This window comes from Dipodomys spectabilis, unplaced genomic scaffold (genome assembly GCF_019054845.1).
Source record: "Dipodomys spectabilis isolate Male_0828 unplaced genomic scaffold, ASM1905484v1 ptg000266l, whole genome shotgun sequence".
Taxonomy (NCBI): Eukaryota; Metazoa; Chordata; class Mammalia; order Rodentia; family Heteromyidae; genus Dipodomys; species Dipodomys spectabilis.
In genome coordinates, this window is record NW_024870943.1 from 3,361,135 (window position 1) to 3,386,723 (window position 25,589).

At 54.0% G+C, this 25,589-nt stretch overlaps 2 protein-coding genes and 1 long non-coding RNA gene across 4 annotated transcripts; 2 read left to right on the forward strand and 1 right to left on the reverse strand.

Annotated features, from left to right (window-relative positions):
- The first annotated feature begins 6 nt into the window (after positions 1 to 6).
- Hsd17b14 (hydroxysteroid 17-beta dehydrogenase 14) lies at positions 7 to 9,165 on the forward strand. Of its 2 annotated transcripts, XM_042700403.1 has the most exons (11): positions 7 to 88; positions 348 to 525; positions 950 to 988; positions 1,232 to 1,314; positions 1,571 to 1,637; positions 3,123 to 3,214; positions 7,077 to 7,181; positions 7,477 to 7,544; positions 7,660 to 7,756; positions 8,668 to 8,835; positions 8,869 to 9,165. In XM_042700403.1, exons 2-11 carry the CDS (start codon positions 438 to 440, stop codon positions 9,034 to 9,036), a joined length of 975 nt encoding a protein of 324 aa, XP_042556337.1. In that variant the 5' UTR covers positions 7 to 88; positions 348 to 437; the 3' UTR covers positions 9,037 to 9,165. The 2 variants fall into 2 exon arrangements, with proteins under 2 accessions (XP_042556337.1, XP_042556338.1); XM_042700404.1 differs by having other exon boundaries at positions 8,668 to 8,962.
- Positions 9,166 to 11,293: 2,128 nt separating this feature from the next.
- Positions 11,294 to 22,257, forward strand: Bcat2 (branched chain amino acid transaminase 2). Its single transcript, XM_042700539.1, has 11 exons — positions 11,294 to 11,422; positions 15,781 to 15,855; positions 16,084 to 16,287; positions 19,003 to 19,113; positions 19,196 to 19,315; positions 19,549 to 19,712; positions 20,452 to 20,594; positions 20,705 to 20,790; positions 20,926 to 21,066; positions 21,136 to 21,210; positions 22,172 to 22,257. The coding sequence occupies exons 1-11, from the start codon at positions 11,357 to 11,359 to the stop codon at positions 22,208 to 22,210; spliced, it is 1,224 nt and encodes a 407-aa protein (XP_042556473.1). The 5' UTR covers positions 11,294 to 11,356; the 3' UTR covers positions 22,211 to 22,257.
- On the reverse strand, positions 11,350 to 15,511 carry LOC122125874. Its single transcript, XR_006150784.1, has 3 exons — positions 15,434 to 15,511; positions 11,971 to 12,011; positions 11,350 to 11,557 (listed from the first exon to the last, which is right to left on the reverse strand). It is a non-coding gene; the product is annotated as an uncharacterized LOC122125874 (long non-coding RNA).
- Positions 22,258 to 25,589: the final 3,332 nt, after the last annotated feature.

Below are 25,589 nucleotides of genomic sequence, written 5' to 3' on the forward strand. Positions count from 1 at the left end.
CTCAGTAACTTTGTTTGTTTGGGGATGTGCTCCTGGGTGGTAACGCTGGAGGTCTGGATGTCGGTGTGCTGAGGGAATTAAGACTCAGGTCTGAGGAAAGAGCGAAGGAGGGAGGGAGGGTCCTGAAGTGGGATCTGAGAGAGGAAGGGATAGATAACTGCAATTCTTATTTGAGGGAGGAGGCTGGGGTCTGCACCACCCCCTCCCCCGGGTCTGAGGGAAGAGGCTGGGGTCTGGATCCCTGGGTCTGAGGAATGAGGACTGGGATCTGGACCTTTGGATCTGAAGAAGACTGGAACTTCGACCCCTGAGCATCTCAGAAGAAAGGTCTGGGGCCCCCCTTCCAGGTCTCTGGCCATCCTTGCAACATCCCCAGGGCTGGCTTCTAGGAACCAGCTCTACCGGATTTGGGAGGCTGAGAGTCTCGGCGGAGTGGAATGGCTGCAGGAGGGCGCTATGCGGGGAAGGTGGTGCTGGTGACCGGGGGCGGCCGCGGCATCGGAGCGGGGATCGTCCGGGCCTTTGGTGAGTTTGGGGGCAAGGGGTCTGTTGGAGGGGGAGAGCAGGGGAAGGGGCAGAGACTCCTCAGCCGGGGTGGAAGGGCTGCGGGGATGGCCCAGGGCGCCTCCTCTTTCTGATGGTTGCTATAGCTACGAAGGACAGGTTTGGGACTTTATTTCCGTGCGTGTTTGCGGTGGGTTTTCTCGAGCCCCATGGATGTGGGCTGCACCGCTCCCCCTCCATCCAAGCGGGGACCTGGATGAGCTGGGCCGGGGAGGGGGGAGGTGCGGGAAGGCTCTGCCCTTTGTCCCGGGACCATCATGAGACTGAGGTCACGAGTGGAGGCCGAGGTCGGCTCTGCTGTGGGTGGCCACGAGGGGGCAGCAGAGGCCGGGAAGGAGGAATGGGGAGGGGGAGGGGTTAAACACCTGTTCTCTTTCTCTTCCAGCCCAGAGTGGGGCCCAGGTGGTATTCTGTGACAAAGATGGTAAGTGAGGCAGGGACCACTGTCCTCACCCCCACACCACCTCCCTCACACCTACCCAGCCTCCTCTATCAGACCCAGGGGTGCAGGCCCAGCCTCCTCCCTCAGACCCAGGAGTCTGGGCCCAGCCTCCTCACTCAGACTCAGGGGTCCAGGCCCTAATTCTCCTCCCTCAGACCCAGGGTCTAGACCTCAGCCTCTTCCTTTGGACATGGCAGTCCAGGCCCTGCTCATCTCTCCCTGCAGAGTCAGGAAGCCAGGCCCTGGTTCGGGAACTTCCTGAAACTGTCTTCATCCCGTGTGATGTGACCCGGGAGGAAGACGTGGAGGTGAGCACAAGTTCTGCCCCTGTTCTCTCCCCATCTGTAGTGAACACTCGCACTTTCTAGCTTAGTTCTGTCTGGAGTTTGCACACGTATCCCTGCACCTCTCTTTTCTCTCCAGACTCAGTTGTACCTTCTCCTCCTCAGTGTCCTTTCCCTGGGTCTGTTTCTCTTTTTCTGTCCTACTTTGGGGTTCTGCTTCTTCTTCAGGCAGACGCCCCTCACCCCAGCTCCTCACAGGTTGATTCTTTCCTCACCTCAGACCCTTATTGCTGATACCATCCGTCTATTCGGCCGCCTGGATTGTGTGGTTAACAACGCTGGCTACCGTGAGTTGTGCATGTGGGGTGGTGGATGGGCCTGCGATGCTGGGATCACAAGCAGGAGCCACCTACTGCCACCTGCCACATGCCAGCCCTCCTCCTTCTCCTCCTCTCCTACTCCTCCTCTCCTCCTCCTTCTCCTTCCTCTTCTTTCTTTCTCCTTCTTCCTCTTCTTCCTTGGTCCTGGGGCTTGAACTCAGGGTCTGGGTACTGTCCCTGAGCCTCTTTGTGTTCAAGGCTAGTGCTCTACTACTTGAGCCACAACACCACTTCTTTCTGGCTTTTTTGAGTAGTTTAGTGGGAATAAGAGTCTCACAGGGACTTTTCTGCCTGGACTGGCTTCAAACTATCATCCTAAGATCTCAGCTCCTGAGTAGCTAGGATTATAGGCATGAGCGACCGGCACCTGGCCAGCTCTCTCTTCTTATTGCTGATCTTTTTGTTCCTCTCTCACTTCTCCCTCCCAATCTGTTTACTTAACAAACACATTCACAGTCCTTACTAAGTGTCAGGGACAAATATATATTTTTTAATTGTGAAAATACCGTATATAGGGGTTACAATTACATGGACAAGATAATGAGTACATTTCTTATCAAGCATTGTTGCCTCCTCCTTTGTTTCCCCTTCCCATCCCTTCTCATCTCCCACCCCCAACCCCCTACTCCCCCCTCTGCCTCCCCCCACCCCCAGGTACAAATATTGTCTTGAAATTTAGAAGCCTAAACCAGGCATGGTGAGTGATGCACACCTTTAATTCCAGCATTCAGAAGGCTGAGGCAGGAGGATCATGTGTTCAAGGCTAGCCTGGGCTATTATCAGATTCTTGTCCATCATGGGGCTTGAACTCTGGGCCTGGCCTGTCCCTCAGCTCTTCAGCTCAAGGCAAGTGCTTTATCACTTGAGCTACAGTGCCATTTCTGGTTTTCTGGTGGTTTATTGGAGATAAGAGTCTCATGGACTTTCCTGCCTGGGCTGGCTCCGAATTGGATCCTCAGATCTCAGCCTCCTGAGTAGCTAGGATGACAGGTGTGAGCACTATCAGACTCTTATCTCAAAAAAAAAAAAAATTCAGAGGTTGGGAATGTGGTTTAGTGGTAGAGTGCTTGCCTAGTATGCATGAAGCCCTGGGTTCAAATCCTCAGTACCACATAAACAGAAAAGGCCTGGAGGTGTTACTGTGGCTCAAGTGATAGAGCACTAGCCTTGAGCAAAAAAGATTAGGGACAGTGCCCAGGCTCTGAGTTCAAGCCCCAGGCTGGCAAAAAAAAAAAAAAAATTCAAAGCCCAAGATGAGATGTTATCTCATATTTCAAGTTGAGAAAGAAAAGGAAGCACGGAGAAATGACTTACGCCAGAGTCACTATATGGGAAGTGGCAGGGCTGAGAATGGAACCCTAGTCTTTCATTAGGAGCTACTTAATACCCTTCCTTGACATGTCCCTCTCCCTTCCTGCCCACAGCCCTCTCCTCTGTCCTGTCTCCCCTTAGATCCACCCCCTCAGTGGCCTGAGGAGACTTCAGCCCAGGGCTTCAGGCAGCTGTTGGAGCTGAACCTGTTAGCTGCTTACACATTGGCCAAGGTGAGGGCTGGAGCCTTCTTTGTCTAAAAGCAGAATGTTTGTGCTTGTGTTTGTTTTTCTCCCTGTTCTGTTTTTGTTTTTTTTTCTTTTTTTTTGGGTCCGGTCGTGGGGCCTGAACTCTAGGCCTGGGCGCTGTCCCTCAGCTCTTCAGCTCAAGACTAGCGTTCTACCACCTGAGCCACAGTGCCACTTCTGGTTTTCTGGTGGTTCATTGGAGATAAGAGCCTCACGGATGTTCCTGCCCAGATTGACTTTGAACTATGATCTTCAGATCTCAGCCTCCTGAGTAGCTAGGATTACAGGTGTGAGCCACCAGCAGCCAGCTGTCTAAGCTTCTTTTGGTCAAGGCTAGCACTCTACCACTTGAGCCACAGTACCACTTCCAGCTTTTTCTGTGTATGTGGTACTGAGGAATCGAATCCAGGGATTCATGCATGCTAGGCAAGCACTTTATCACTAAGCCACACTCCCTGCCCCAGGACTGTTTTTGTAGACAGAATGCAACCGCCTCCATCCAGGACGATCTGACTGAGTAACTGTAGGACATGACCTTTCTTAGGTTCTTCCAACACCTTCCAAACTGGTGTAGAGATGACAGAAGGCTGGGGTGGGTCTCAGCTATCCAGGAAGTCAGTGGCAGGCAGTGGATAGCTATTTTTATTTTTATTTATTTTTTTGGATGTGTGTGCAAGTCCTGCAGCTTGAACTCAGAGCTGTGGTACTGTCTTTGAGCTTTTTTTGCTCAAGGTCAGCACTCTACCACTTGAGCCACAGCTCCCCTCCTGGCTTTTTGTTGATTAATTGGAGCTAAGAGTCTCATGAACTTACCTGCCTGGACTGACTTTGAACCTTGGTTCTAACATCTCAGTCTCTTGAGTAGCTGGGATTACAGGTGTGAGCCACCAGCACCTGGCTTTTTTTTTTTTTTTTAATCCTTTTGGTGGTACTGAGATTTGAACTCAGTTCTAGGCAGACATTCTACTACTGGAGTTACACACCTACTTAATCCATGCCCATTCAAGCCACAGCCCCATATTTTCTGAAATGGTTTACTCTGTGGCACTCAGAGTGTATACAGGAAGGCAGGAAGAATTGTATATTGAATTGGCACAAGGCCCTTGTTTCTAGTCAGGCATTGGTAGCTCATGCCTGTATTTCTAGCTGCTTGGGAGGCTGAGATCTGAGGATCCTGGTTCAAAAACAGCCTGAGTAGAAATGTCCCATCCGCCTCAGTTCTCTGCCACTTCTTCTTCTTCTTTTTTTTTGTGGGGGGGTCCTGTCCTGGGGCCTGAACTCTGGGCCTGGGCACTGTCCCTCAGCTCTTCAGCTCAAGGGTAGTGCTCTACCACTTGAGCCACAGCACCACTTCCGGCTTTTTTTTTCTTTTTGCTTATGTGGTGCTGAGGAATCAAACCCAGGGCCTCATGCATGCAAGGCAAGCGCTCTGCCACTGAGCCACCTTCCCAGCCCATCTCTGCCACTTCTTACTTGCAGCACTGTACAAGTCACTAACCTTGCCTGTGCGTCCATTTTCACACCTGTGAAATGGTCTGGTGTGGGTTGGCGGCCCACAGCATTGTGCTGGGGATGGAAGGAGACAAAGGTGCACCTCCCTGCAGCCCTTCTGCCATACCTGACACAGGGTTTTCTGTTGCTGTTTTTTTCAATCAGACCCAACATATCTTAAGATCTCCAAGTTCACATTGGGAAAATCAAAAGTGGGAGGGAAGAGGTGAGGTTCCTGTTGAACTCTGAGTGGGAGGGAGGAGAGCGTAAAAGTAGGGCATAGGATGTCAGGTATAAGAAAGAGTGTGCAAAGCCAGGTGCTAGTGGCTTATGCTTGTAACCCTGGCTACTCAGGAGGCTGAGATCTGAGGATAATGGTTCAAAGCCAGCCCAGGCAGGAAAGTCTATGAGACTCTTATCTCCAATAAACCACCAGAAAATTGGAAATGGCACTGAGGCTCAAGAGGTAGAGCACTCGCCTTGAATTGAAGAGCACAGGAACAGTGCCCAGAGTTCAAGCCCCACGTCCAACAAAAAAAAAGGAAAAAGAAAGAGTGTGCCCTGGGGAAGGAGGGAGGGAAGGAAGGAAGGGAGGAAGGAAGGAAGGAAGAAGGAAGGAAGGGAGGAAGGAAAGAAGGAAGGAAGGAAGGAAAGAAGGAAGGAAGGAAGGAAGGAAGGAAGGAAGGGAGGAAGGAAGGGAGGAAGGAAGGTAGGAGGGAGGGAACCTGCTACATATCTGGTCCCATTCTCAGCTGTTTATAAATCTATTAGCTCATTTAATCTTCAGGACAATGAGCAGATGAGGGTCACTGACATCTGACTGGGCCAAAAGCCACAGACAAATGAGGGTTTCCTCCAGCAAGGAGTGGTCTTGATGGCTAACATAACTGGAGCATGAGTGGGCCATACTGGCCGTGTTGGCACTGGAGCTCTCTGCTCCTCTGGAATCCCTGCACCTTGTCTTCCTGATTCATTCCCATCATCCTGGAAGCCCACCCAGCTGGAAAACCAGGGACAGTGGTGGAGGTGGAGGGTTAGCCCTTTAAATCTCCACAGCCGCCGGGCGCTGGTGGCTCATGCCTGTAATCCTAGCTACTCAGGAGGCTGAGATCTGAGGATCGCGGTTCAAAGCCAGCCTGGGCAGGAGAGACCGTGAGACTCCTATCTCCAATAAACCACCAGAAAACCGGAAGTGGCACTGTAGCTCAAGTGGTAGAACGCTCGCCTTGAGCTGAAGAGCTGAGGGACAGCGCCCAGGCCCAGAGTTCAAGCCCCACAACCAACAACAACAACAACAAAAAATCTCTACAGCCACCCTGCTGGGGCCCAGAACAGTACTGGGACAGCTAGCTCAGGAGCCTAAGGCAAGCCATCCAAGGAAGGGAAGGATTTGGGTTATCCCAAATCAGATGAGGTAAAAGAATACACCCCCACATCACAGCCCCAGCCCTAGGTAGGACAAGGGCCTCAGGGGAACTGCCCTGGAGAAGCTGGGAAATGGGGTGCATTTCAGGAAATCCTCTACATCTCGAACGTTTCTGGCTCAATGTGGCTTGGAGTTAGAATAACAGCCAACAGGGCTGGGAAGGTGGCTCAGTGGTAGAGCGCTTGCCTTACATGCCTGAGGCCCTGGGTTCGATTCCTCAGCACCACATAAGCAAAAAGAAAAAAGCCGGAAGTGGCGCTGTGGCTCAAGTGGTAGAGCGCTAGCCTTGAGCTGAAGAGCTGAGGGACAGCGCCCAGGCCCAGAGTTCAAGCCCCACATCTGACCAAAAGAAAGGAAGGAAGGAAGAATGAAAGAAAGGAAAATGAAAGAAAGAAAGAAAGGAAGAGACAGAACAAGGGACAGTGATCCAGAAAGAGGAAGAGAGATACCCAAAGAAATAGAGAGGGAGGGGCTGGGAAGGTGGCTCAGTCAGTGGTAGAGCACTTGCCTTGCACGCTTGAGGCCCTGGGTTCGATTCCTCAGCACCACATAAGAAAAAAGCCGGAAGTGGCGCTGTGGCTCAAGTGGTAGAGTGTTAGCCTTGAGCTAAAGAGCTGAGGGACAGCGCCCAGGCCCACGACCGGACCCCCCCCCCAAAAAAATAAAGAAATAGAGAGGGACAGGGGAATGGTAATAAGAGAGACACCCCTAGTTCACACAAGGACAGACTCCCTAAGGACTGAGACCCAGAGACTGGCAACAAAGAAAAGTGCTGGATGTTGTCCCTAACAACAAGGAACAAGAGGAGGGGGGCAGCGTGGCCCCAGAGGACAGCATGTTTGTGGGTGCATCATGCCCTGGCCTCCCAGCTCTGCCTCCCCCACCTGGGGGCTGACCCCCTTCCCCCATTTTCTCCCCCACTGTCCCCAGCTTGCCCTCCCTCACCTGCGGCAGAGCCAGGGTAACATCATCAACATCTCCAGCTTGGTTGGGGCCATTGGTCAGTCTCAGGCGGTTCCTTATGTGGCCACCAAGGTAGGCCAGCCTGGGCTCCTGTCCCTCCTGGGGGGGGGGGGGGGCTAGGGGGAAGCTCAGCCTAGACTTGAACTCCAGCCTGGGAGAGTTCCACCCCCAGTTCTCTGATTCAGCCTCAGGCCAAATCTGTCGTAGCCCAGTGACAAGAGCACGTTGTGCTAAGTTGTTCCCTAGAGACAGCCTGGAACAGCTGACCAAGGCCTAGGCCGGGGCAGGACAGGGTCATCTGGATGCCCCGCTGGTGCCTGCTGGCTGGCAGGTGAGGATGGGAGGGGCCTGGCTGTTTTCTCTCCAGGGAGCTGTAACCGCCATGACCAAAGCCTTGGCCTTGGATGAGAGCCAATATGGCGTCCGTGTCAACTGGTGAGTTGCTCTAGCTAGGCGGCGAGTTCCCTGGGGGAGCAGGGAAGCTTGATAGTGAGCCCAAGAGGGATTCAGTGGGGGCAGACCTCTCTGAGCCCCTCTCCTTTCACCCTAGTATTTCTCCAGGAAACATCTGGACCCCACTTTGGGAGGAGCTGGCAGCATCAACCCCAGACCCTGGGGCAACAATCCGAGAGGGCACCATGGCCCAAGTAGGAGTGTGGGCCAGGGCTGGGTAGAGTGGAGCAAGGTTTGGGGGTGTTATGGTCAAGCTGGGGCTCTTCTTCCTTCCTTCCTTTCTCTTTCTTTCTTTCTTTCTGCCTTCTTTCCTTCCTTCCTTCCTTTCTTCCTTTTCCTCCTTCCTTCCTTCCTTCCTTCCTTCTTTCCCAGTCCTAGGGCTTGAACCCTGGGCCTGGGCTCTGTCTTGCTCAAGGCTAGTATTCTACCACTTGAACCATAGCACCACTTCTGGCTTTTTCTGAATAGTTCAGTGGAAATAAGAGTCTTGGATTTTCCTACTTGGGCTGGCCTCGAACCATGATCCTCAGATCTCAGCCTCCTGAATAGCTAGGATCACCGACATGAGCCACCAGTACCTGGCTTTTCTTTCCTTCTTTCCTTCCTTCTTTCTGTCTTTGTCTCTGTGTCTCTTACTGGCAATTGGACCTGAGGCCTCCACCTTGCTAAGCAAAAGTGCTACCACAAGAGCCACCACACGGGGCTGGGAAGGTGGCTCACTGGTAGAGCGCTTGCCTTGCATACATGAGGCCCTGGGTTCGATTCCTCAGCACCACATAAGCAAAAAGAAAAAAGCTGGAAGTGGCGCTGTAGCTCAAGTGGTAGAGCGCTAGCCTTGAGCTGAAGAGCTGAGGGACAGTGCCTAGGCCCAGAGTTCAGGCCCACAACCGGACCCCCGCCCCTAAAAAAAAAAGAGCCACCAAACACCAGCCCTTTTGTTTGTATTATATTTTGGCCTTAAGATACAATGTAACTGTGTCTTAGCTGATCTGTAAGCTCTAGATTGTCCTGCCTCTCCTTGGTCAGTAGCCAGTATGACAGGCATGTGAGACAATGCCCAGCTTTGGGGTAATTCTCTTGACTATTTCTTCCCTTCTCTCTCCAGCCCCTGGGCCGCATGGGCCAGCCTGCTGAGGTGGGGGCTGCAGCTGTGTTTCTGGCCTCTGAAGCCAGCTTCTGCACAGGCGTGGAGCTCCTGGTGACTGGTGGGGCAGAGCTGGGGTATGGGTGGAAAGCCAGCCACAGAACCCCTGTGGCTGACCCCATCCTCCCTTTCTCATCTCCCACATTGCCACTTACTTAGACCTCTCCCTGCTTCACCTATCCCAACCCAAACTCCAACCTGTACCACCTGCCTCCCACAGCCAGCCCCAACGCATTCTGTACCAGATCACCCTGCAGGCAATTTGCAAGTCAGGCATGTAGGTCACACTGTAATCCTAACAGTGCGGAAGCCACCGCAAGAGAACCTTGAATCACAGGTCAACCTGGGCTATACCGTGAGACCTTGTTAAAAAGCAAACAGAAGCCAGGTGTCGGTGGCTCACGCCTGTCATCTTAACTATTCAGGAAGCTGAGATCTGAGGATTGTGACTTGAAGGCAGCCTAGGCAGAAGTCCTTCAGACTCTTATCTCCAATTAGACACACACCTGGAGGTGGAGCTTTGGCTCAAGTGGTAGACCGATAGCCAGAGCTTCCAGGCCCAGAGTTCAAGCCTTGGGACCAGCCCACAAAACAAACAAAATCAATTTGTAGTCTGGATGTCTTTTATTTCCTTGTTTATACAAGCCTGGCCACCCCAGAATTCCATCCCTCTGCCTGCAGGCCTTCCCGCCTGTCCCCAGGTTGCTAACACCTGCCTTCGATGGAGCAGCACCTGGGCCCTAATTAAAAGGCCCACAGGAGAGAGTAAATGAAGTGCTAATGGCACATAATGGTCCTTGGGGAGGGGGAGCGTTTGGCTTTCCTTGCCAGTGAAGCAAGAATGGCACAAAGGAGATAGGACTGGCACAACATGTGCCCAGGAGAGCGGGGCAGCGTGGGGTGTGGAGTCATCTGAGTCCAAGGGAGAAGGGGAGAAGGGGTGGGGCTCAGGCGAGGGGAACACCCGGGCAGGGGCGTGGCGGACCCCGGATTTCCCCAAGTGGGGCTCGGCTCCCGCTCCACTGCAGGCCTGCAGCGAGAGGGGGTGGGGTGGGGCCGCAGGGCCCGCAGCTGATTGGTCGCAGCGGGGGTGTGTGCGGCAGCCGCTGATTGGCCCCGGCGGGGGCGGAGCCCCTGGGATCCGCCCCCACCGCTGCTGGAGGGAGGAGCGGGAGGAGGCGGGGGAGGAGGGAAGGAAGCCGGACTCCTGATGGGAGCGAGTCCTGGTGTGGCTACTGTGGTCAGTAGCTGGTGTGTTTGTTTATTTGTTTGGAGCCCAGGCTGGCCTCCAAATCGGCAGTCTTTTCGCCTCCTGAGTGCTGGTACTACAGGAATGATCCTCCAGCCGGGCACCGGTGGCTCACACCTGTCATCCTAGCCACTCAGGAGACTGAGATCTGAGGATCGCGGTTCAGAGCCAGCCCGGGCAGGAGGAAAGTCCGTGAGACTCCTATGAACCACCTGAAAACCGGGAGTGGTGCCGTGGCTCAAGTGGTAGAGCGCTCGCCTTGAGCTGAAGAGCTCAGGACAGCTCCCAGGCCCAGAGTTCGAGCCCCACTACTGACACTCCCCCCCCCCCACAAAGAAAACCTTCCGGCTTTACTGATTAAAGAGAATGGAACAGAGGATGATGAATCCTTGTGTGATTAGCTCTAAAAAAAACAACACCTACTGTGTACCTTTATTTTTTAGTCAATTTGTAGTTCAGACTCCTCGCTGGTCTGAAACCTCCAATCCTTTTGCTCCAGCCTCCAGAGTGAGGTGTGCACCTGCACACCCATCTACAGAGATCTTCTTGTTAGTAAAAACAAACAAAACAAACTCAATTATCCAACTATCTCCTGGCTGCAGAGAAGCTCCTCCTTTACTCCGACTCACCTGGCCCCTGGGAGGCTTTTCTACTACTTCTGTTTGTTTATGCAGCACTGACTCCATAGAGCTTTTCCTTATTTCCTTTTTTTGTGGAGGGAGGATGGCTGAGGACCAGAGCTTTCCGATCCTTGCCTCTATCTCCTCTGACCTCCACCACCGTGGGGTGGGGAAAATGCATTTATACAAAACCTTCTGCAAGTCGGGCACCTATGGCTCACACCGGTCATCTTGGCTACTCAGGAGGCTGAGATCTGAGGATCACGGTTCAAAACTAGCCTGAGCTGGAAAGTCCATGAGACTCTAATCTCCAGTGACTCACCAAAAAGCCTGAAGTGGAGCTCTGGCTCACGTGGTAGAGCACCAGCTTTGAGTGAAAAAAAGCTCAGGGACAGCGCCCAGGCCCTAAGTTCATAAAAAAAATTAAATAAAATTTTAAATCAAGGACTGGCACACAAATGCAAACAAAAACCCTCTGCAAGGATCCTGCGGGAGGAGGGAGGGAGGGAGGATTGTATTTCAGGGCTAGCCTCTAAGGCGCATGCGCTCTGCACAAGACCCCCCCCCCTCCCGCGGGAGACGTCGGGGGTGGGGGTGGGGGTTGCCAGCTGGAATTGGATTCCTGGGGTGGGGTGGGGGGAGCAGCCATTTTGCTGGGTGGGGAAGGGAGGGAGGGGCGTGAGAGGGCGACAGACGGGATTGACGCGGCGCAGGGGGCGTGTTGTGATGTGGGGCGGGGCCTGGGCGGGGCGGGGCCGGAACCTCTTTTTCCCCCCCCCCCATGCCGCGCCCCCGGCCGGCACTGTTACTCGGCGCACCCGTCATGGCCGCAGCCGCACTGGGGCAGGTGGGTTCGCAGCCTCGCGCTGCAGGGCTGGGGGGACCCCGGGGAGAGGTGCACTTCCGGGAGGACCCCTGGCGCGGAGCCCTTCCGGCCTGGCGCGGCTTCCCTCCCGGTCCTGGGGTTCCCGTGCGGGGCGCCCTGGAAAGAAAGCAGCACCAGCAGGCTTTCAGGAACTCGGGGAGCGGGTGGGCGCAAACGGGGTGCAGGAGGCAGCTGGTGGGCAGGGGGTGCCCTGGCCGGAGAGGGAGAAGGGAGAAACACGAGGGAGGCTGTTATGAGAGAGGGTTGGGGTGCGGAGGCTGAGGTTTAGGCGCGTGCTGACCAGTCACCCCCCTGAAGGAGCTGGGGAAAGGGGGAACCCCTGATGTGTCGGGGTTGGAATGGGATGAAGGCCAGTCGGAATTGGACCCAAGGCCCCACTGGAACTAAAGCCAGAGCGAGACAGACCCGGGGTCTTCCCCAAGTGGCCGCGTCTGGGTGAGGAATGGAGGCAGCTTCTCTCTGTTAGGGAGGGAGGATCTCCAAGCGAGACCGGCACGGTCTGTGCTTACCGATAAGAGCTCCAACAGCCCAGCATCCCGCAGCTCAGGATCTTTCCAGAAAAAAAAAAAAAGTTTCTAAGCGAAAAAAGAAATCTTTGGGTGGTTACAGTCTTGACAGGTGCCACATATAACCTTGAGCAAACTGTTTCCTGTTCTCTTTGTTCTTGACTTTAAAAAAATGTTTTATTTGAGTTTCTTATCGAAGGCTGACAAAGAATAGCACAGCAGACTCTTAGTTTTTACCCTATGTGAGCCGAGGATGGGTGTTGGACTAGGTAGAAACTGAGGCACTGGGATATTGGTGGTGACAGACCTGAGCTTGTAGAGGGCGGTCCTGAGAAAGACATTTCCCCCTTGCAATAGTCTGGGAAGGAGTCTTGAGTTAGAGTGGGCCCAGCACTGGGCTCCTGGGTTTGATAGGGACCTACGTAGCCTTGCAGGGACTTGGCTAGGTGGACCTGAGGTTAGTTATTGGATCTGAAAGAGGAAACTCGGGGAGTAGACAGAGACGATCTAGATTACAGAAAGTGGAGGGCCTGGACAGTCTTGAGCAGCGGTGAGACAAGACTTAGCGTTATGTGAACAGTTCTGATTGATTGCAGGGACCAATATGGAGTAATAATGTGCAAAGTCTTGGACTGCCATAGGTCTGTGATGGACATAGTTCTGCAATACAAAGGAGACAATTGTATGTGTGACTGAGTCACTCCTAGGTCACTGGGACAATTGGCTGTGACGCGATTTGGACTGGGCTGGGGACCTACCTAAGCTGTGATGTGAGGACAGGTAACTTCCACAGAGACACTCGTGGTTTTCCACAGTGCCATTCTTTTTTCTTTCTTTTTTAATCGTCAGTCCTGGGGCTTGGACTCAGGGCCTGAACACCGATCCTGAGCTTTTGTGCTCAAGGCTGGCATTCTACCATTTGAGCCCCAATCTCACTTCTGGCTTTTTGCTGGTTAATTGAAGATTTAAGAGTCTCATGGACTTTCCTGTTCAGGTTCGATTTGAACCAAATCTCAGCCTTCCTTCTGAACCAAACCTCATCCTCAAATCTCAGCCTCCTGCGTAGCTAGGATGAGAGATGTACGCCATTGGTGCCTGGCTTGATGGTGGCATTCTTGGACTGTGTTAGGCACAGCAATCCTAGGCTGTACTTGTCACAGCGCCCCCTCCTGTTCAGTCTCCTCCTCTACATCATTTAAATAACTTTAGTCCTTCACCACCACCCCCACCCCAGCTTTTTTTTTTTGCCAGTCCTGGGGATTGAACTCAGGGCCTAGGCACTGTCCCTGAGCTTCTTTTGCTTAAGGCTAGCACTCTACCACTCGAGCCATAGCGCCACTTCCGCCTTTTTCTGCTTATGTGGTACTGAGGAATCAAACCCAGGGCTTCATGCACACAAGGCAAGAACTCCACCAATGAGCCACCTTCCCAGCCCCTCACCTTTCATCTTAATAACCCACCTGCCAGCCAGGCATCTCCTTAGGAAGACTGGAGTGTGAGATGGCTGTTCTCTTGAGCCTACAGGGGACCCCAGGTCTTAGAGAAATGTCCGCCAGGAGGGTGAAAGTAGCCTTTTCTATTGTTATCAGGACTCTGTGGCCAATGTGAGACTTAGACTCTGTATGCTGTGCCCAACAACTTCTCTTTTTCCCTATGGATGTGATGGGGTTTTTTTTGTTTTGTTTTGTTTTTTTTGTCGGTCATGGGGCTTGAACTCTGGGCTTGGGTGCTGTCCCTGCGCTCTTCAGTTCAAGGCAAGCGCTCTACTGCTTGAGCCACAGCGCCACTTCCGGTTTTCTAGTGGTTTATTGGAAATAAGAGTCTCACAGACTTTCCTGCCCAGGCTGGCTTTGAACTGCGATCCTCAGATCTCAGCCTCCTGAGTAGCTAGGATTACAGGTATGAGCCACCGGCGCCCACTGGATGTGGTGTTTTTCTGTCTCTCCTCTGTCTTGTCTTTTCTTTTTTCTTTTCTTTCTTTCTTTATTGCCAGTTGTGGGGCTTGAACTCAGGGCCTGGGCGCTGTCCCTGAGCTCTTCAGATCAAGGCTAGTACTCTACCACTTGAGCCACAGCACCACTTCTGGCTTTTTCTGTCTAAGTGGTACTGAGGAATCAAACCCAGAGCCTCATGCTCGCAAGGCAAGCACTCTACCACTGAGCCACCTTCCCAGTCCCCAGATGCCTCTTTCTAACCATTAGTTAGGACAACTTACCTCCTCGTTCTCTAATCTCCCACCCCAAGTTCCATCTCTGAGGACTGGTTAGTCTCTGTCTATTTCTCTCCCTTTTTCTGTCCTAGCTTTCTAGCTTTATCCTGTTCTCTCTCTCTCTCACTCTCTCCCCCTCTCTCCCTCCCTCTCCCTCCTCTCTCTCTCCTCTCTCTCTCCCTCCCTCCCTTCTCTCTCTCTTCTTCCTTCTCTCTCTCTCTTTCTCTCTCTCTCCCCTTGGTTGTAAGATTCGAACTCTGCCTGGGCGCTGTCTCTGAGCCTCTTTGTACTCAAGTACTCAAGGCAAGCTCTCTACCACTTGAGTCATAGCACCACTTCTGGTTTTCTGGTGCATAATTGGAGATAAGAATTTCACGGACTTTCCTGCCCAGGCTGGCTTTGAACCATGATCCTCAGATCTCAGCCTCCTGAATACCTAGGATTACAGGCATGAGCCACTGGCGCCGTCCATTTCTGTCTCTTTTCTTGGTCCATGACCCAGTCTCTGGTTTATTCATTGATTTATTCTCTGCCCTCCCCCACCCTCAGCTGCTCTTCTTCAAGCCACCTCCCGCCTTCTTGCTTGGCACAAGGTGCTGTCCCCTCCAGTGCAGAAACATGGCTGCCAGGCTGGACAAGCTCCTTATAACCATGTTGAGTGCCAGCATTGATTTCCCCAGAGGCCCTCAGGCAGCACGCCATGAAATCCTCACAGTTTATGAAACTCCAGCACCCCAACGCACTTCCCTGTCACTCACCTATGGACCAGCAGCCTCTGCGGTTCCCCTACTCCGGGGACCCAGTCAGCTCTCTCAGGTGACCGGCAGGAGCGGCCAGGCCACCCCTGTCCCTCCACCTCACAGCTCAGCCACCTTCCCATGGGGCTGGAGGGACAGATATCCTGAGGTTAAAGGCCACCTAGACTACTGGGACTAAGGGAAGAGGCTGCGGCCTATATCCTGTGATCTGAGGGAAGAGGCTAGGGCTTAAGTCTGATGGAAGAAGGTTCAATCTAGACCTCTGGATCTGAGAGAGGTCTGAACCCCTGGGCCTCAGGGAGCTGGAGTGGGGTGTAGATACACCTGCGTCTGAGGGAGGAGGCCGGGATTTGGAGCCCTGGGTTTGAGAGAATAGATGTTGGGGGCTTACAGCTGGGTGGGGGCCCATGCTCCTTACATCTCCCATTTTCTTAACAGCTGTTGAGACTTGGGTAACCCCCCCCCCCCCCCAAATCAGCCCGTAGAGCCCTTCTCTTACCTCCTGCCTTCCCTCGTGGCCTTCTGGTCTGAGCTCTTCTCAGGCTGGGGCAAAGTTCCCCAGGTGGGGGTGGGAGGCGCTTGTGTGCGACTTTGCCCCCGTGTGGAGGGAGGGCAGCCTGGGGCTGACTCAGCTCTCTCTAGGAATGCTTCTCCTGGGACAGGAGTGGGGGGGAGGAGGGGAGGAGTGACAGGCACCCTGCCAGGGCCAGATGCCCAGTCTGGAGCACACGGGGAGTGCACCAAAGCCCACGGGACCACACTACCACGAGGTGCAGCCACGGGCTGGCTGGAGCCCAGCTGGCCCCAATGGGGTCATAACCCTTGGCATTTCTCTCCCCACACCAGGTCTGGGCCCGGAAATTTCTTCCTGTCCCAAGGCTTCTTTGTGGTGCAAGCAGATATGCCTCCTCCAACTTTAAGGTAAAAGGAAGGTGGAGGGCTGGGCCTGGACCCCTGGAAATTAGGGTTGGCAGTTGGATTGGGGCATCTTCAAACCTCTGCTGCCCAGATGCAAAGGTGGGTGGGAAAACATTGTCAGTGGATTTCCCAAAGGCCTCTTTGGTTCCACGCTCCTGCAGGCTCCTGGGAGTTGTAGTTTTCCAAGTGTAGCCAGCTTCCAGGACTCAGGGGTTCCCTGTGTTTTCTCAGGCTGCAGACCTGCAGGTGCTCAGGACGGAGGAGCCGCAGAAGAAGCCCAGCCCCAGCGAGCCGCTGGCCTTTGGGAAGACGTTCACTGACCACATGCTGATGGTGGAGTGGAGTGGAGACCAAGGCTGGAGCCAGCCTCGCATCCAGCCCTTCCAGAACCTTCTGCTGCATCCTGCCTGCTCTGCCCTCCACTATTCTCTGCAGGTAGCTGACCCCTGACCCCTGTCTCTATATGCATCTCCTCCTTTATCTATCTCTTGCTGGGTTTGTCCCTCAACTGTGTTTTTCCCTGTGTCACCTTTCTGTGTGTTTATCATGGGCTTCCAAGATGATCTTCCCCTGCTCCAGGTGCTATGCTGGGTAATGCGGGTGATGCTCTCTAGCTGGGCCAATGTTTACTCGTGCTTCTGTTGTAACTCTATGTGCTCTGTGCCCTGATGAGGTAGTTGGGATAACAGAAGAGACCTTGGTCTAGCTTGGAAACAAGTGTGTCTGGGCATGGCGCACAACCGTAATCTCAGCAACTCAGGACACAGAGCCAGCTCAGAGGCCAACCTATCTAGTGAGTGAAATCCCAGGTCAAAGATTAAGCCCAATATGGTGGGAAATGGCATCCATCCTAGCTTCTCAGGAGGCAGAGAGGTAGGAGGAGGATTGGGTCTCAGGCTGGCCTTGGCAAAAGCACAAGGCCCTGTCGGAAAAACAAACTAAGAGCAGGAGAGCTGAGAATGCGACCCAAGTGGTAAAGCCACTTGTAGCATGTGAGAGGCCCTGGGTTCCATCTCTAGTCCCGGAAAACTGAAAAGAAAAAGAGAGGGCTGGGAAGGTGGCTCAGTGGTAGAGCGCTTGCCTTGCATGCCTGATGCCCTGGGTTCCATTCCTCAGCACCACATAAGCAAAAAGAAAAAAGCCGGAAGTGGCGCTGTGGCTCAAGTGGTAGAGTGCTAGCCTTGAGCTGAAGAGCTGAGGGACAGCGCCCAGGCCCAGAATTCAGGCCCCACGACTGGAACCAAAAAGAAAAAGAGAAGAGGGGGAGAAGGGCTCCGGCATTTGAGGATTTCGGTCAGCAAGCCAGGGAACTAGCAGCAGAACTGAGCGGATTTGGGAGAGATTGTGTAGTCAGGGGATGACAGAGAAGAGGAGACAGGAGGTCCTCAGGGCCCCAGGGGACTGAGGGGCTGGACTTTGTCCAAGTGTGCCCACTGAGAGCCAGGGAAGAGTCTGAGCAAGGGGAAGGGCCAGCAAGCTGGACTTGAAGGACCAGAGGGCAGGCTGAGGTGAAGATCCAGTTAGGATGGGATAAGGAGGTTTGAGCCCAAGGCCAGAGCTTTGGGTACTATCCATAAAAAAATGGATAATTCAGCCAGGCACCAGTGGCTCATGCCTGTAATCCTAGCTACTCAGGAGGCTGAGATCTGAGGCTCATGGTTCAAAGCCAGCCCAGGCAGGAAAATCCATGAAATACTTATCTCCAATAAACAACCAGAAAACCAGAAGTGGCACTGTAGCTCAAGTGGTAGAGCGCTCGCCTTGAGCTGAAGAGTTGAAGGACAGTGTCCAAGCCCAGAGTTCAAGCCCCAGGACCAAAAAAAAAAAAAAAAAAATGGATAACTCACCTTTTTTTTTTTTTTTTTCCTGGTCCTGGGGCTTGAACTTAGGACCTGGGCACTTTCCCTGAGCCTCGTTGTGCTCAAGGCTAGCACTCTACCCCTTGAGCCACAGCGCCACTTCTGGCTTTTCCTGAATTGTTTATTGGAGGTAAATGTTTCTTCTGGCCTAGTGTTGGTGGCTCACGCCTGTTTTCCTAGCTACTCAGGAGGCTGAGATCTGAGGATCATGGTTCAAAGCCAGCCGGGGCAGGAAAGTCCATGAGACTGTTAACTCCAATAAACCACCAGAAAACTCAGGATGATTTTGAACCGTGATCCTCAGATCTCAGCCTCTGGAGTAGCTAGGATTACAAGTTTGAGTCACCAGCCCCTAGCTAGGTAACCTATTTCAGTGTAACACTGCAAGACATTATTAGGCAATCTTGTATTGTTGTATACTTGTTTCCAAGCCTGAGGGATTATAAAGTGTTGCAATAAAAAAACTGTTGCTCAGATTACTTTTTTAAAGTGCAAGTGTATCGATCTGCCCAGTTTACAAAACTATTAAATCAAAAGGGTTGTAATCTTGTAACTATGAAAGGTGTTGATTGCCACATTGTCTTAAAAATTTTTTTTTTTGCTGGTCCTGGGGTTTAGGGCCTAGGTGCTGTCTCTGATTTTTGCTCAGGGCTAGCACTCTACTACTTGAGCCACAGTGCCATTTCCAGCTTTTTTTTTTTTGGGGGGGGGGGTCAGTTGTGGGGCTTGAACTCTGGGCCTGGGCACTGTCCCTCAGCTCTTCATCTCAAGGCTAGCGCTCTGCCACTTGAGCCACAGCACCACTTCTGGCTCTTTCTGTTTATGTGGTGCTGAGGAATCGAACCTAAGACCTCATACATGCAAGACAAGCACTCTACCACTGAGCCACCTTCCCAGCCCCATTTCCAGCTTTTCTATGTAGTTTATTGGAAATAAACGTCTGCCCAGGCTGGCTAGGATTACATGTGTGAGCCACCAGCACCTGACTTTTATTATTATATTGTGGGGGAGTCCTGGAGATTGAACTCAAGACCTCATGCTTGGTAGGCAGTTACTCTACTACTTGAGCCACTGGCTTTCTTGACCATGCTGCTTTCTGTCCTTCATTTATAATCTCCCTCTGTGTCTCAGTCAGTATGTCTCCCTCTGAGTGACTGACTGCCTCCTTCTCTCTTCCCAGCTCTGTGTGCATCTCTCCCTATGTATCTGTCTCTCTGTTCTGATGTCTCACTTCCTGTGGCACCATGGTGGGGACTCTGAGCACTGAAACCTGCACCCCTCTGTGCCGCAGATCTTCGAGGGCATGAAGGCCTTCAAAAACCAGGATCAGCAGGTGCGGCTCTTCCGACCGTGGCTCAACATGGACCGGATGCTGCGCTCGGCCCAGCGCCTCTGCCTGCCGGTAAGCGGCCTGGCCAGCCAGGGAGGAGGGCAGGGGTAGAAATGGCCACCCAGCCCTCTGACTCCTGTGGAATCCCTCCCAGACTTTTGACAAGGGAGAGCTGCTCGAATGCATCCGCCGGCTCATCGAAGTGGACAAGGACTGGGTTCCTGAGGCGGCCGGCACCAGCCTCTACGTGCGGCCTGTGCTCATCGGGAACCAGGTGGGTGCTCCTCCCCCCTGGGCTGGCGGCCTGGACCCCTGGGTCTGAGGGAGGAGGCTGGGGCCTGGACCCCTGGGTCTGAGGGAGGAGGCTGGGGCCTGGACCCCTGGGTCTGAGGGAGGAGGCTGGGGCCTGGTCCCTGGGTCTGAGGGAGGAGGCTGGGGCCTGGACCCCTGGGTCTGAGGGAGGAGGCTGTACCTGGTCCCCTGATGTAGCTTCTCTGTCCCTCGCAGCCCTCGCTGGGGGTTGGTGTGGCCAGCGAAGCCCTCCTGTACGTCATTCTCTGCCCTGTCAGCTCCTATTTTCCTGGAGATGCCATGACCCCCGTCTCCCTCCTGGCTGACCCAACCTACATCCGTGCCTGGGTGGGCGGGGTCGGCGACTACAAGCTAGGGGGGTAAGTAGCACCCCAGTGCCTGAGTCACAGGGTAGTGTGTCCCAGTGTGGAGACCACCATGAGTGGGCTGTACCTCAGTGCTGAAGTCCCCAGCTCCAGGGTATTTGCTCAGGGCTCAGAGCTGGATCCTGTGCCTGCCCCCCAATGCCTGAGGAGGGTGGACTCTTTACCTGTAGACCAATGGGCTTAGTAGGAGGAGCTGAGGGGTCAGTGGAAATGTAGGCTTGGCCCTTAGATGCCTCCAGAAAGGCTATTTCCCCTTTGCAAGAATCAGCACTTTGGGTCACCCAGACTGGGCCATGTTCCCCATGCCAGCCTTCTACAGTAGCTTCCGTGGGGCTGGTGTCTCGGAGATGGTTTTGCAAGCCAGTAGGGCAGCTGGTCAAGGGGAGCAGGAGAGGAAGATGGTCCCAGCAGAGACACTGCAGTACACGTGTTAGTCTGAGATGCGAAGACAGACGAAGGGGGACATAGCAGCCAGAACATGCACTTTGAGCTTGGTACCACTGGAGCCTGAGCCCCAAGCCCTTTGGTTCCTATTTTGGTTTTGCCATAGGATCTCTTTCCTGAGTAGTTGGGATGATAGGCATGTGCCACCATGCCCAGCCTACAGCAGAATAATAGCTAAGGATTCCATCCTAGGGTGGCTGGGAAGGGGCAGGGTGAGCTCTGGTCTGGAGCCCCTTCTAGGGCCACATTGAGGACAGGGGTCTAGTGTGACTAGGCTGCCCTCTTCCAGGAATTATGGGCCCACAGTGCTGGTACAGCAGGAGGCGCAGAAGAAGGGCTGTGAGCAGGTCCTGTGGCTGTATGGACCTGACCAGCAGCTCACGGAGGTGGGCACCATGAACATCTTTGTCTACTGGACCCATGAGGATGGGGGTGAGCGAAAGTGGGTGCTTCCTCCCCTCCTGGCAGGCTTCAGGGGACCTGGAGGGGGGGGACATAGCCTATAGGGCATGCAATAACCCTGTCCTGTACCCCTGATCTAGTGCTGGAGCTCCTGACACCCCCGCTGGACAGCGTCATCCTGCCTGGCGTGGTCAGACAGAGTCTTCTGGACCTGGCTCGATCCTGGGTATAGCCCGGGGCTCCACAGGATGGGTGCAGGGGGGCGGGGGGCGGGAGCCTGGGCACACTGGCCCCGTCCCTCTTCTCTCAGAGTCTGGAGTGGGGAGGGACATGCAGAACGGGGTCTCTGGCCGCCCTGCAGGGTGAGTTCCGCGTGGTGGAGCGCAAGATCACCATGAAGGAGCTGCTGCGGGCGCTGGAGGAGGGCCGTGTGCGGGAGGTCTTTGGCTCGGGCACAGCCTGTCAGGTCTGCCCGGTGCATGGGATCCTCTACGAAGGCCAGGTGAGGTGGACAGCCATTGGGGGTGGGAGACGAGGGGGGCGCCCGTCTTCATGGCTCCTTCCTCTCCAGAAACTCCACATTCCCACCATGGAAAACGGGCCTGAGCTGGCCCTGCGCTTCCAGAAGGAGCTCAGAGCCATTCAGGTGAGGTGCTGGGGGGGGGGGGGGGGTACCGGGGGGGATGGGCCCCAACATGAAAATGAATCCCAACATGAATCCTCCTGGTGGCCTGGAGGCCCTGGGCTGAATAGGCTATCCATGAATTCCTGTGGCCTGGAACTCCAGCCACAAAGAACCCTGTCTTGTGCGCTGGAATCTGCCTGGGCCCCTGCTTGAGCTTGGGAAACCTTCTTCCCATGAGCCTCTGGGACCCCTGCTGTACAGTTGGGAGCATCCCTTTCCCATGAGCCTCCGGGGCCCCTGGTGTGCAGGTGGGAGCATCCCCTTCCCATGAGTCTCCGGGGCCCCTGGTGTGCAGGTGGGAGCATCCCCTTCCCATGAGTCTCCGGGGCCCCTGGTGTGCAGGTGGGAGCATCCTCTTCCCATGAGTCTCCGGGGCCCCTGGTGTGCAGGTGGGAGCATCCCCTTCCCATGAGTCTCCGGGGCCCCTGGTGTGCAGGTGGGAGAATCCTCTTCCTGTGAGCCTCTGTGCTGATCGCGATGGAGGGAGCCGCCCGGCCACAGAAAGGCAGCCTCCCGGGGTCCGGCGGAGCCCAGGAACGGCTCCACCGCCAGCCCCTGGAGGCTGTGCAGTTCTCCCTGGTCGGGAGAGCTGGTCTCCAACCTCGGGCTCCTTCCCAGCCACGCACCTGGACTGGCTGCCTTCGCTCTGCTTCTCGCCAACCAGGCTGTCTTAACTTTTTGTCTAAGAGTCTCCGGGGTTTTAAATAATCCCTGTCTCCAGAACTCCTAATAATTCCTGTCTTTAAACTAACTGGGCGCCGCTGCCTGGACAACTCCCTTCCCGGGGCGTGGTGGCGGCGCTCAGGGAGTTGGACTACATTTCCCATGAGGTCCCGGGGCGCAGCACCATGTTGGCCCATGGTGCCCCGTGGCCTGCTGGGAGTTGTAGTGCGGCTCACTTCCGGTCTCCATTGTCTCGCAGTACGGAACAAATGTCCACGAGTGGATTCTTCAGGTGTGACACCCGCCTCCCCACCCCCCCCTCAAGCCCCCCGGAGCCGTCCCCACACCAGCCTCAAGATCCAGAGACCTGTAGCGCCGAGCCCCGCCCGCCTGCCTCCCACTCCTCAAGTGCAATAAGAAGGCCGGGCCGGCACGCCGGCTGTGTAGCGCCCCCACTGGGGCCGGGAACGGCACGCCGGCTCTCTAGCGCCCCCGCGTGGCCTCCACACTCCCAACGCCAAAGGGCCAGACCTGGTGGCTTGGACCCGCGTCCTCTGCTGGGGGCCGAGGACGCGCCTGGGCCGCAACTCATCTCCGTTCTCAGGCCGGACCCCCGCTGTTGCCGGTTTCGTTTTTTTGTTTTGAAATAAAATGCCAAAGAACAAGACGTGAGCTGTGCTCTGTGTGCTCCGCTCGGTGTCTCTGTGCTCCTACATAGAAAGCCTGCTCTTTGGATCCTTTCATTTTCAAGGCTGGAGAAGTTGACTTAAAACAACAGCAATAACTACTACAACCTGCCGCGCGCCGGTGGCTCCCGCCTGTCGTCCTAGTGACTCGGGAGGCTGAGATCTGAGGCTCCAGATTCAAAGCCAGCCCGGGCAGGAAAGTAAGGGAGACTCTGATCTCCAATGAACCACCAGAAAGCCGGAAGTGGCCTTGTGGCTCAAGTGGTAGAGCGCTCGCCAAGAGCTGAGGGACAGCGCCCAGGCCCAGAGTTCAAGACCCACACGGACAGAAGAAAAACCCCAAAACCAGAAAAACAAGCCCCAGCCTTCTCCAGGTGTGAGGTCTTTCACATCCAGTTCTTTCTCCTCTAACCCCACTCACCTGCTCGCCTCCTCCAGCCCCACCTACTCTCCCCCCCATGCCCCACCTCCCCAAGCCCCACCTCCAAGCCATCACCTCACGCCCCCACTTCTTGGGCTCCACTGTTCTGCCCCCACCGTTGCTCCAGCCACCTCGCTGGCCTCCCACCCTCCATCCTGTATACCACAAAGGGCTCCTCACCTGTGCCTCCATGGCAGCCCCGGGGAAAACCTCAGTGCAGGAAGCTCTCGGTGAACTGTATGGTGTGTGATGCTCCCTGCGTCCTCACACTTCATTGCTGCGAGATCGAAGCCCTGGCTTGTTGCTCAAATGGGAAGAAGACAACAAGGAGCCCATCCATGCCAGCCTCCCCGGGTCTCTTCCCTCCGCTAATGGATTGGAACCACAGAAGTGGAGTTGTGGCCCAAAGTGGTAGAACGCAATCTTCGAGCAAAAAAGCTGTGGGACAATACCTAGGCCTTGAGTTCAAGCCCCACGACTGACACACGCGCGCGCGCACACACACACACACACACACACACACAAGGAATAAAGATCTTGGGCTGGGAATGCTGCTTAGTGCTTACAGTGCTTGGCTAGCCTGCATGAAGCCCTGGGTTCAATTCTTCAATACCACATTAAGGAAAAAAGCAAGAAGTGGTGCTGTGGTTCAAGTGGTAGAGCGCTGGCCTTGAGCTGAAGAGCTGAGGGACAGCGCCCAGGCCCAGAGTTCAAGCCCCACAACTGACAAAAAAAAAAAAAAAAAGGGCCTGAAGAGTTGCTGGGTGAGTGAGTTGGGGAGGCAACCTTGGGTTATGAGAACAATGCAGATTCCCATCAGAGGACAATCCAGACAAGAAATCCCATGAAACTCTTATCTCCAACTAACCAGCAAAAAGCTGGCCCAGGCCCTGAGTTCAAATCCTAGGACCAGCACCTAACCTGCTAATGAGCTACTCTCAATGATGTTTCTGAGCACCTGCTCAAATTCTTCTATTTTTAAAATTTTTTTTGCCAGTCCTGAGGCTTGAGCTCAGGGCCTGGGCACTGTCCCTGAGCTTCTTTTGCTCAAGGCTAACACTCTCCCATTTGAGCAACAGCACCACTTCCTGCTTTTTCTTTTTTTTTTTTGGTCAGCCGTAGGGCTTGAACTCTGGGCCTGGACACTGTCCCTCAGCTCTTCAGCTCAAGGCGAGCGCTCTACCACTTGAGCTACAGCGCCACTTCCGGTTTTCTGGTGGTTTATTGGAGATAGGAGTCTCACGGTCTCTTCTGCCCAGGCTGGCTTTGAACCTCGATCCTCAGATCTCAGCCTCCTGAGTAGCTAGGATTACAGGCATGAGCCACTGGTGCTCAGCTGGATATCCTTTTGCAAGGGAAAGGGACTCAGGGGAGAGAGTTACGTTTCCTGCAGCAAGAAAGACTGAGGCTAGACAACAGAAGGAACTTTTCTGCCAGTAAATAGTAAATAGATTTTGTTGGTGGGGATTATCACATTTACTATTAAGCCATACATACACTATGGACTTTTTGCTGGTTAGTTGGAGATAAGAATCTCAGACTTGGCTGGGAAGGTGGCTCAGTGGTAGAGCACTTGCCTTGCATGCCTGAGGCCCTGGGTTCGATTCCTCAGCACCACATAAGCAAAAAGAATAAAGCTGGAAGTGGCGCTGTGGTTCAAGTGGTAGAGTGCTAGCCTTGAGCTGAAGAGCTGAGGGACAGCACCCAGGCCCAGAGTTCAGACCCCACGACTGGACCAAAAAAAAAAAAAAGAATCTCAGACTTGGGGCTGGGAAGGTGGCTCAGTGGTAGAGCGCTTGCTTTGCATGCCTGAGGCCCTGGGTTCGATTCCTCAGCACCACATAAGCAAAAAGAATAAAGCTGGAAGTGGCGCTGTGGTTCAAGTGGTAGAGTGCTAGCCTTGAGCTGAAGAGCTAAGGGACAGCACCCAGGCCCTGAGTTCAGGCCCACACGTGGACTCTCCCCACCCAAAAAAAAAAAAGTCTCAGACTTTTCTGCACAAGCTGCCTTTGAACTTTAAACCTCAATATTCTGATCCTGATTAGCCAGGATTACAGGCATGATTACCCACTCAGGGACAGCACCCAGATCCTTTGTTCAAATCCTTAGTTTAGGCACAAAAAAGAAAAGAAAAGAAAAATGAATAGCTATTCCTCTGTATATCACCTTGACAATAAAACTAAAAGAAAATAGGAAAAAACGAATAGCTTTTTCTTCTGTTTTGCTCCTTGGTTTTAATGTCCTGAGCACTGCCCGTTACAATGGCCTCTTAGGGCAGAGAAATCTCTGGAAGCTTGAAAAGTGCCTGAAGCCCAGGCTCTTCCTGGCTCTTCTGGCTCTCTATCAAGGACTTAGAGGAGGGAAAGATCAGAAAAGGTTTCTGTCTATTAGCTCACCCTTTCCAAAGTCATCAAACAGCCATTTACCAGACAATTAGCCTAAAGCTCTTGAGTAAGAATTAAAAAGCAAATAACTGGGATGGGAAGGTGGCTTAGTGGTAAAGTGCTTGCCTAGTATGCATGAAGCACTGGGTTAGATTCCTTGGTACCCCATAAACAGAAAAAACTGGA

What these genes read in the sequence shown, in the direction of transcription:
- Bcat2 (XM_042700539.1), top strand. Translation starts at nt 11,357, where the DNA reads ATGCCGCGCCCCCGGCCGGCACTGTTACTCGGCGCACCCGTCATGGCC. An exon ending in CTGTGCTCATCGGGAACCAG is followed by an intron (nt 19,316 to 19,548) that starts GTGGGTGCTCCT and finishes TGTCCCTCGCAG; the next exon opens with CCCTCGCTGGGGGTTGGTGT. An exon ending in AGGAGCTCAGAGCCATTCAG is followed by an intron (nt 21,211 to 22,171) that starts GTGAGGTGCTGG and finishes ATTGTCTCGCAG; the next exon opens with TACGGAACAAATGTCCACGA.
- Hsd17b14 (XM_042700403.1), top strand. Translation starts at nt 438, where the DNA reads ATGGCTGCAGGAGGGCGCTATGCGGGGAAGGTGGTGCTGGTGACCGGG. An exon ending in TTCCTTATGTGGCCACCAAG is followed by an intron (nt 7,182 to 7,476) that starts GTAGGCCAGCCT and finishes TTTTCTCTCCAG; the next exon opens with GGAGCTGTAACCGCCATGAC. An exon ending in TATGGCGTCCGTGTCAACTG is followed by an intron (nt 7,545 to 7,659) that starts GTGAGTTGCTCT and finishes CTTTCACCCTAG; the next exon opens with TATTTCTCCAGGAAACATCT.